The 11030-nt window shown below is 37.6% G+C and overlaps 1 protein-coding gene across 1 annotated transcript; it reads right to left on the bottom strand.

Annotated features, from left to right (window-relative positions):
- Window positions 1-606: 606 nt before the first annotated feature.
- LOC106069850 (uncharacterized) lies at window positions 607-10443 on the bottom strand. The gene is made up of 4 exons (XM_056031383.1): window positions 10290-10443; window positions 7080-7230; window positions 2601-5974; window positions 607-1115 (listed from the first exon to the last, which is right to left on the bottom strand). Exons 2-4 carry the CDS (start codon window positions 7221-7223, stop codon window positions 1007-1009), a joined length of 3627 nt encoding a protein of 1208 aa, XP_055887358.1. The 5' UTR covers window positions 7224-7230; window positions 10290-10443; the 3' UTR covers window positions 607-1006.
- Between the last annotated feature and the right edge of the window lie 587 nt (window positions 10444-11030).

Below are 11030 nucleotides of genomic sequence, written 5' to 3'. Positions count from 1 at the left end.
TAATTATGGGTGCCACTGGTGAAAGTTTGAGAAACACTTCTTTATAGTCTCCGTAAATGTCCTTTGAATGCTCAAACTGCTAATTATTCAAATTAGTTCATTTTGCAATTTCAGAATGCCCTAACATATATCTTATCTTATCTTATATAATACAGAAGTTACTTCAAAAAAGAAGATGATTACGTCCTACGCGTCATGCATTCAGTCATGCATATTAACCAATGACGTAAATTCTGCCAAGTCACTGGTTTTCCTGGCTGGCTCAGGCAACCCATTCCATGCTCTAATAGCACTAGGAAAGAAGGAGTATTTGTACAAATTTGTCCTAGCATATGGGATGAGGAATGTGCCTTTATCTTTGTGTCTTTCATAGTATTTTATTAAATTTTGTTTTTGTATTTGAAGACTATGGTTACAAAAGGTAGAGATATACAGGTCGTAACTGGGCTTGTGTAGTCATCTCAAACACTGTAGGCGTACTCATCCTTAACCTTCGGAATAGAAGACATTGCCATTAGATATAACTAGACACAAATTTTAAAAACAATAATGAGAAAAGAAACGAAGCAAATCATGATTCCATCAATGTTTTTAATGCTTGTGGAATAAGAAATTTGATATTTTCATTAGTTCAGTAACATTTTATTCAAATAGAATTGACAGAGGGAGTACGACAAATTAACTTCAAATTTTAACAACGCTGTTAACTCTTTCTCTCCTAACTGACGATACCAACGTTGATTCCATCAGAATGTGGTAAATAATTACGGAGAGAAAGAGTTTAAAAAAAAAGACAACGGTTAATGAAGTTAAATATTTCAATTATTGTAAATATATGTTTACATCTGGAGTCTAGACTTTGAAGTCATTATGAATTAAAATAAATTATATGAAAAGATTATTATTGTATAATATGTGTAGATCAGTGACATCAAAGGACGATGTAGATCTTCTTCTAATGAATTATCTTCTGCTACTGTTGGCCCGATGCGCCCTCTGGTGGTACTTAAAAAGTTGAGCTCTTGGCTGAGAAGGGTGGCTTGTTCATGAAGAGACCCGAGAGCCCGATAAGGCCGACAACTCCAACCCTGAGTGACGTCCATACATCATCCAGCCTGGTAAAAGAGGAGATAAATCAAATATTCAAGCAGGAATTATTCTCAATAGTAAAATTGATCATTTTTACAAGCACTAGAAGCTAGAATTTTTGTTTTATTTGTGTAATAATGCAAAGAGAGACAATCAAATTTTTATTAATTTCTTATAAAAGTCATAGTTATCTCCCCTGGATGGGAATTTGCGGCCAAATTAGAGGTTACTCATAGGGCCGGATTTAAGTATGTGAAGGCCCAGGGGCAGGATTTTGTGGAGGCCCAGGGGCAGGATTTTGTGGAGGCCCAGGCGCAGGATTTTGTGGAGGCCCAGGGGCAGGATTTTGTGGAGGCCCAGGCGCAGGATTTTGTGGAGGCCCCTACAATATTTCGAAAGCTTTTATAAAATCCAACTTGAAAATACATATTTCTAAAAGTATGTTATATTTTAGAAGAAAGATACAAGAGTTATTGTACATGTGATCTTACTTTTCTTTTTAAAAAAATGTAATATGCATATTTTAGTTTTAAAAAGTGTATATGTTTGAGTTTGTAGAGGGTAAGGCCCTTGGTAGACGCACTGTCGTAGATCCGGGGCAGTAGAAGGGGGCTCGAGGTTCGACACCCGACTCGGGCAGAGTTGTGTTTACTGAGCGCCTAAAGTCAGCACGGAAAACCAATTCGTAGATACCCCCTCCCCCACCCCCCCCCCACTGGTCCACAAATGAGATTGGACCAAAAGCGCTCTGCTATAAGCATGAAAGTAGCGCTATATAAAAGCTATAAATATATAATATATATATATATATATATATATATATGAGGGGGCTCGAGGTTCGACACCCGACTCGGGCAGAGTTGCTGTTTACTGAGCGCCTAAAGTCAGCACGGAAAACCAACTCCTAGATACCCCCCCTCCACTGGTCCACAAATGAGATTGGACCAAAAGCGCTCTGAGCATGCTATAAGCATGAAAGTAGCGCTATATAAAAGCTATAATAATAATAATCTGAGCATGCTAAAGTCACCACATTTTTTTTTGCCAGCCATAAAAAATGCGAAAAGAAATGTCAGAAAAAAATATAATAAAGTTTCTGATCCGTCGAAACTAGGAAATATTTTTATCTATTTAGTGGAGGCCCCTTTCTTGTGGAGGACTCGGGGCTGTAAATCAAGCCCTGGTTTTAGCAAAAGAGTTTAAAAAGAATACAATTAGAATCACGAAAAACTCACATGTAGACCTATTTATGTCACAGCTTTCCTATTCTATTTATAATTATAATTCGATAGAATCTACCTAAGGTCTCGATACGTCTAGGTGTCCCTGGTTCAGTTCTAGTTAACGAAATACAACAATGAAACCACTAGATCAAACACAGAAACTTTTAATCAGCTTTACTGCAAATCACACACGCTGGTCTCTATCTCTGACAACACAACACACTTCCGGTCATTCGCGCAGATTGTAAAAATAGATTATACATACACTATCGACATTCTAAAACTTACCAGGTAAGCTGTGAAAATGTTGCCAACGTCTCTTCAGATTGAATGCTTTCTTGGTTTTGTCGACTAACCGCGTCACTGAACATTCTGTTGTCAACTCGATCGTTTTTGTTCATGGTGAAGTCGGGTAGATTGAGATTATTTTCACTTTGACTGAACTGCTTTTTAGTTGGCATGACCTTAACGATCTGGTGTTTTACATCTGTCGCATATGTTGAACAACCAAGTGGTTCGTTATCTGACTGGCACGCATTGAGTAGGGGAAATGTACTGAAATCTGGAGACAAAAACTTAGTGCAATCTTTACCGGAAGGCTTGAAATAAGGCAATACTGAACTATATGAATGAGCTGCATCTGAAACAGGAAGCGTTATCTGCTTTGGAGAAAGTGAGTGCTTCGTAAGCCAAAGAGAGCTCAGGGTTTTGTTTACTTCTTGATCCGAGACCTCCGACGTGAAATCTATTTCAGAATGAAAGTCTAATGCTTTGATTTCGCTGTCAAGAGATTGTATTAAATTAATATCTTTAGATCGAACTTTACACACATTATTTTCTTTTCTTATTGCTTTTATAACATTACTTTCTCTTGACATGCTTCTAATGGCATCACTTTCTCTTGACATGCTTCTCCTGGCATCACTATCTCTTGACATACTTCTCCTAGTATCAGTATCTCTTGACATGCTTCTCCTGGCATCAGTATCTCTTGACATGCTTCTCCTGGCATCACTGTCTCTTGACATACTTCTCCTAGTATCAGTATCTCTTGACGTGCTTCTCCTGGCATCACTATCTCTTGACATACTTCTCCTGGCATCACTATCTCTTGACATACTTTTCCTAGTATCAGTATCTCTTGACATGCTTCTCCTGGCATCACTATCTCTTGACATACTTCTCCTAGTATCAGTATCTCTTGACATGCTTCTCCTGGCATCACAATCTCTTGACATACTTCTCCTGGCATCACTATCCCTTGACATACTTCTCCTGACATCACTATCTCTTGACATACTTCTGACATCAGTATCTCTTGACATACTTCTCCTAGCATCACTATCTCTTGACATACTTCTGACATCAGTATCTCTTGACATACTTCTCCTGGTATCACTATATCTTGACATACTTCTCCTGGCATTAGTATCTCTTGACATACTTCTCCTGGCATCACTATCTCTTGACATACTTCTCCTGACATCACTATCTCTTGACATACTTCTCCTGACATCACTATCTCTTGACATACTTCTCCTAGTATCACTATCTCTTGACAAAATACTCCTGGCATCAGTATCTCTTGACAAACTTCTCCTTGAATCAGTATCTCTTGACATACTTCTCATGGCATCACTATCCCTTGACATACTTCTCCTGGCATCAGCATCTCTTGGCATACTTCTCCTGGCATCACTATATCTTGACATACTTCTCATGGCATCAGCATCTCTTGACATACTTCTCATGACATCACTATCTCTTGACATACTTCTCATGGCATCACTATCTCTTGACATACTTCTCCTGACATCAGTATCTCTTGACATACTTCTCCTAGCATTACTATCTCTTGACATACTTCTCCTAGCATCACTATCTCTTGACATACTTCTCCTGGCATCACTATCTCTTGACATACTTCTCCTGGCATCACTATCTCTTGACATACTTCTCCTGGCATCACTATCTCTTGACATACTTCTCCTGGCATCACTATCTCTGGACACACTTCTCCTAGCATCAGTATCTCTTGACATACTTCTCCTAGCATCAGTATCTCTTGACATACTTCTTCTGACATCACTATCTCTTGACATACTTCTCCTAGTATCACTATCCCTTGACATAGTTCTTCTGACATCACTATCTCTTGACATACTTCTCCTAGCATCAGTATCTCTTGACATACTTCTCCTGGCATCAGTATCTCTTGACATACTTCTCCTAGCATCACTATCTCTTGACATACTTCTCCTAGTATCACTATCCCTTGACACAGTTCTTCTGACATCACTATCTCTTGACATACTTCTCCTAGCATCAGTATCTCTTGACATACTTCTCCTGGCATCAGTATCTCTTGACATACTTCTTCTGACATCACTATCTCTTGACATGCTTCTCCTAGCATCAGTATCTCTTGACATACTTCTTCTAGCATCAGTATCTCTTGACATACTTCTCCTAGCATCAGTATCTCTTGACATACTTCTCCTAGCATCAATATCTCTTGACATACTTCTCCTAGCATCAGTATCTCTTGACATACTTCTTCTGACATCACTATCTCTTGACATACTTCTCCTAGTATCACTATCCCTTGACATAGTTCTTCTGACATCACTATCTCTTGACATACTTCTCCTAGCATCAGTATCTCTTGACATACTTCTCCTGGCATCAGTATCTCTTGACATACTTCTCCTAGCATCACTATCTCTTGACATACTTCTCCTAGTATCACTATCCCTTGACACAGTTCTTCTGACATCACTATCTCTTGACATACTTCTCCTAGCATCAGTATCTCTTGACATACTTCTCCTAGTATCACTATCCCTTGACATACTTCTTCTGACATCACTATCTCTTGACATACTTCTCCTAGCATCAGTATCTCTTGAAATACTTCTCCTAGCATCACTATCTCTTGACATACTTCTCCTGGCATCACTATCTCTTGACATACTTCTCCTGGCATCACTATCTCTTGACATACTTCTCCTGGCATCACTATCTCTTGACATACTTCTCCTAGTATCACTATCCCTTGACATACTTCTTCTGACATCACTATCTCTTGACATACTTCTCCTGGCATCAGTATCTCTTGACATACTTCTCCTAGTATCACTATCCCTTGACATACTTCTTCTGACATCACTATCTCTTGACATACTTCTCCTAGCATCAGTATCTCTTGACAATATTCTCCTGGCATCACTATCTCTTGACATACTTCTCCTGACATCAGTATCTCTTAACATGCTTCTCCTGACATCACTATCTCTTAACATACTTCTCCTGGCATCACTATTTCTTAACATACTTCTCCTGGCATCAGCATCTCTTGACATACTTCTCCTGGCATCAGTATCTCTTGACATACTTCTCCTGGCATCAGTATCTCTTGACATACTTCTCCTGGCATCAGTATCTCTTGACATACTTCTCCTGACATCACTATTTCTTGCCATATTTTCTCTTTCTTGACTTGCTGTAGTAATACTCTTTCTATTTTGTTTTAAAGTCTTTCTGTTTAGATCATTTAATGTGGTTCTAACTTGTCCGTTGTCCAAGAAGTCAGTCCAGCTATTGCGAGACGACAAGCTCTCTTGTCCAGCGTTTACCTTCATTTGGGAGAATAACCCATTTTCCTGAAATAGCCAAAGAAAATAAAACAAATCAGTACATTGAAAACACTGCTATGCTCTAATATCAGTGAGTTCAAGATAAATCTCTGAGTGTCAAACTTTGTGAACAATGGAGAATGACTTAATTTCGGGGCTTTACTGCAATAGCTCTGCAGAAATATGACAAGTGCTTTGATTTATCCACAGATAAAAACAAACATCAAAATACCTCTTGTTAGTGGCAAATGTTTAATCAAAACAAACATTATCATATTTTTGTTCCTATTTATAAACTGAAGGAAGGACATTTTTAAAATCAAATTTTTATACGAGGGGTTACATTGCTTTTTTTTTTAAATATACGTTTAATATCAGTCGAAGTTTATTGTTTAGCTAGACATTAGCGTCCTAGCAATATCTAGTTTGGGAGGGGTAAATGAGAACATTTTAGGCACCAAGGAGAGAGACAGAGAGAGAGAGAAAGAGAGAGAGAGAGAGAGAGAGAGAAATAAGAACAAGCAAAATATTTTTTTTTAATTTCATAAAGGCTTATCTAAGGGGAAGAACTCATCATTTAATGCTATATCTTTCAATACTGTATAATTTATTTCCCTTTTGAATATGAAACATGTAATCAATTACCACTAATTAATTAATCAATCTTTTTTTTTAAATTCGTAAGTCGTCATGGAAAATCAATAATGGACCCCATTCACCAATCGTAAAGAAACACATTTAGCCACGTCATAACATTGATAAAACAATGAAAAAATATATATCACTTGACAGCCTTTAAATGGATTACATAATTTGTATAGAAGAGATAGAGAATCACGTGGCTAAATGTTGTTTGTTTGTTTCCGATTGGTGAAGGAGGTCCATTGTGCTATGTTTCAACTTGGTCCGAGAACGGAAGTGGGAGAAACAACGTGTATCAACAATCTAGCAGACGACATAGTGTGTCGTCATAGCAACGTGTATCAACAATCTAGCAGACGACATAATGTGTCGTCATAAGCTTTGTAAAAATAGAAAGAAAAAATACTTTGTAAGATCTATGGCCCAGGAAGTGATGTAGTTTTTTGGTTTTTTTTTTTTTTTCAAACACAGAAGAGCTCGTTAATCTCACCTTGACCTTCATGTCATACAGCTGGGCAGTATGGGATTCCGTCAGTGGCGGTACGAACTGGGACATCACGTGCTGGGAGCGTGCGGCGTGAATCAAAATCAAAATGGAGGACACCCGAAGGAAGAAAGACGCTGTTTTTCTCATCGTTCACCTCAATGAAAGAAACATTTTAATTAAAACAAAATGTCAATACCACTTTTTATACATTGAATTAAAACATAAAGAATTTTTGTTTTTAATGTATGTGCACGCACGTGCGGTCGCGTAGAGGGAGAGAGAGAGAAAGAAAGAGAGACACAGCTAAGAAGAGAGGTGTCCGGCTTTAAGACAATGCAACCTATGAGGCCGCAGCGGGCCCCCGCGCTAATTCTAGGTGTAAAAATTAAATGAAACAATTGTAACTTTATAACAGTGTTCCCACGGCCTCCCGATGTTCCAGGAGCTCCTGGAAATCTCATGAAATTGCAAAATCGAAAAAATCCTGAAAATCTCCTGACATTATTGAAAATCTCATGAAAACTCATAAAAATCTCCTAAACAAAAAAGACAAACTTGTCATTTTGGAGTGACAATCAATATGGAAAACGCCAATCCTACGAGCGATTACAAAGGCATTGTCATCTTTCATTACATAAAAATGTAATGCAAAGACTTTCACTTATTATCCTTATCCCTAACCAGACTGGGCCCGGCGCAATCCGGTTCGAATAGGGCTTTGCAATAGTTAGAGCCGGCCCTGGGTATAATAATAATTTAGTTTTGTTTTCTTTCTTATTATCGTTCGTCACAATAACCGTTGTACTGAAGACTGGAGTTATTTGAGTGGCACCACACACACACATACACCACATTACCACCCACACAACTAACATGCACATACACTAAACACAACAATTAAGGTTAACGTCGTTCAGAAATTTGTTCAAACTTGACAATCATTAGATTGTCTATTGCCCTCTGTGTTTTAATCGAAAGGGTTAACCTCATACTAACAATGAAGCAATATTTAATGTCAGTTTATAACATTAATTCATGTATCTAATCGAGTTATAACGTAAGTTAATATTGAACAACGAAATAATAAAACAAAAATAACTTTATATAGTAGAATACTTTAACGTAGATTACCTATAGATTATTATTATTTAAAAATCTAACACATCAGTAAACAAATATAAGCTTACACTGCATTGGAGGGTGAACACTGCCAAAATCTTTATACCAAAATTAACCAACAATTCTTCTATCTTAGAAAGCTAACAAAATGTAAAATCGAGAAAAAAATATATTGAACTTTTCTATACAGCAACCATCAGCAGTCTAATTAACTTTGCCATTACCTGATGGTATGGTAATACTACATAGACGAAATAGACTAATTTAAAAAGCATCGTATATCACTCGAACACAGCTAGCATCTCTTGAAGAGCTTTTTCATGAAAGATTCCATTCCAAAACACATACGATCATTAAAGACAATCTGCATCCAATAAACCACTGTTACATAGAACTGAACGAATTGGTAGTCTCCTTTCCGTTAGGACTAAAACAGAAAGATTTTAAAACTCCTTTATCCCACTTTCGGTCAGAGTGCTACAAGATCATCTGTCGTCACCGAGAAGTACATAGAAGCCTAATTCATAAAGCGCTGGTTCTCATCTTATCTTATAAAATGCAGACGTTAAGGTAATTAGAGCATGAAATGGGTGGCCTGAGTCAGCCAGGAAAACAAGCGACTTGGCAAATTAAAGTAATTGATTAAAATGCATGACTAAAATGTTTGTAAAATGTTTTACATGTTTCGGATGTTCCTTCAGAGTTGAAGATAATTTACTTCCTAGTCCAAACCTCCCGCAGGACGACGGGGGATGGGAGCGGGCAGGGTTTGAACCCTGGACCATCGATAAATCTGAACGACAGTCCAGCGCGCAAACCGCACGACCAGGCAGCCATCCTACATTGACCTAGGAGCACGCGTAGGATGTAATGATCTTCTTTTTTTGAAGTAACGTCTGTATTTCATGTCCAGACGACAAGATGGCTGTAAAGTCCGAGTTTCTCTTTGGAAAGCCTCAGTAACAAACATCTGACAAGAAGAAAGTACGTGAAATATCCTACAATACTTTGCTTTGTCTGCATGAGATGTGGGGAAAATATGTAGGTCACAAGTGGGTTTGCGTAGTCATGCGTCATCAATCTTCGGAATCGAAGACATTGCCATTATTATGCCTTAACTCTTTCTCTCCGTAATTATTTTTCCACGATTTAGAAGGAATTCTTCATTTTGCTCATTACTATTTCACTACCCCTGTTTTAATTGGGCTTCAATAGCTTTGTTGTTTGTTATCAGAAAATGTTGTATTTGGTATAGAGTTAAAAGGTAAATGTTAAAGGTAAATGCAAGCTCTTTTTATATAATTCAAAGTCAAGTTTAAAAAATTAAACATTAATTTAATTAATGAGGTCAAAATCAACGATGGTATCGTCGATTAGGAGAGAAAGAGTTAAAGAAAATAGCTTCAATATTTTGTTGTTGTTCATAGCTTTCTTAATGTCTATTTTTAAACGATAAGTAGTCCTATGTTTCATCACTGAGATTTAATTGACGACAGCACTAAAAACTACGATCTAATGAATCCCAGAGGCGTAAAATACATTAGAAGCAATTCTAATTATAGTCCAATGATTCAGAAAGATAAAGGCAAAATTTTTTATTCCAGATATTAGGACAAAGTCCTTACAAGTGCTCCTTTTTTCCCTTGTGCTATTAGAACAAGGAACAGGTTGCCTGAATCAGCCAGGGAAACCAATGACTTAACAGGGATTAACACAAAGATAAAAGCACATTTCTTATTCCATATGCTAGGACAAATTCGTACAAGTGCTCTTTCTTCCCTCCAGTAGAGCATGGAACAGGCTGCCTGAATCAGCCAGAAAAAAAAAACAATGACTTAACAGATGTTAAAGCACGGATACGCATAGGACGTATTTATCTTTTTTTAAAGGAACGTCAGTAATGTATAAGATAAGTGGGCAGTAGAGGGTGTTAACTTTTTCTCTCCGTAATTATTTACCACATTCTGGTGGAATCAACGTTGGTATCGTCTGTTAGGAGACAAAGAGTTAAGGTAAGTGAAGTCTTCTTGTACAAAACCATAGTTCCTATAAATTCTATTATTTTGTAGGTCATTTAAAAACTATCAAACTCACCTTAGTTATTGCTTGTTTTTTTTTTTGTATACTCTTGTAGCAAAATTTGTTTGTTTCAAATAGTTAAAAAAATGGACTTTTGATTCAGGTATGTTTTCTATTTAGTTTAGTATCGATATGGTATCCTCGGCAGAGAGAAATGTATAGGCATGGAGTCGACTACGTGTCCCCACTTTTATAGCGTTCGCTCAACTTTATTTTCATAAATGGGTTTTCTTTTACATCACATTTCCTCCTGCCCATTTTCCTCCTTTTTTTTTTGTTTCGTTTCCCTCTTTGTGAATTTGTTTGTTCATGCGAGCAGACGATGGAACATTTCTTGCCGCCATCTTGTCAAGAAGCGACAGAAGAGAAACCTATTTCTCAATGTAGACATCTCACTGACGAACGATACCGATACCGCAAACTGACTACATAGCTTCGATACTGGACAGGAAGAAGTAAGGCCAAACTCTGGCAACATCGAACAAAACTCCAAACATTTTCCTGCATGCTAGAAATAACAATAATTTAATAACAAACTGGCAACTATCAAGCCTTGATCCCTGTTTGATTGTAGACCATATTTTGAGCTTTGGATAAGGAATGCAGGCAGGGCCGGCCTAAGGCATAAGCAAACTAAGCAGCCGCCTAGGGCCTACGATTATGGGGGACCTCGTAAGGACTCAAAACAAATATTTGGGGGGGAAAAAGCAAATCTTGGGTCAAATTCAAACATAGCAGAACTGAATGTCTCATCTA

The sequence above is a fragment of the Biomphalaria glabrata genome, chromosome 6 (assembly GCF_947242115.1).
Source record: "Biomphalaria glabrata chromosome 6, xgBioGlab47.1, whole genome shotgun sequence".
In the NCBI taxonomy this organism is placed as follows: Eukaryota; Metazoa; Mollusca; class Gastropoda; family Planorbidae; genus Biomphalaria; species Biomphalaria glabrata.
Note: the sequence above shows the minus strand (reverse complement) of the source record. Positions and strands in the feature narration are given on the sequence as shown.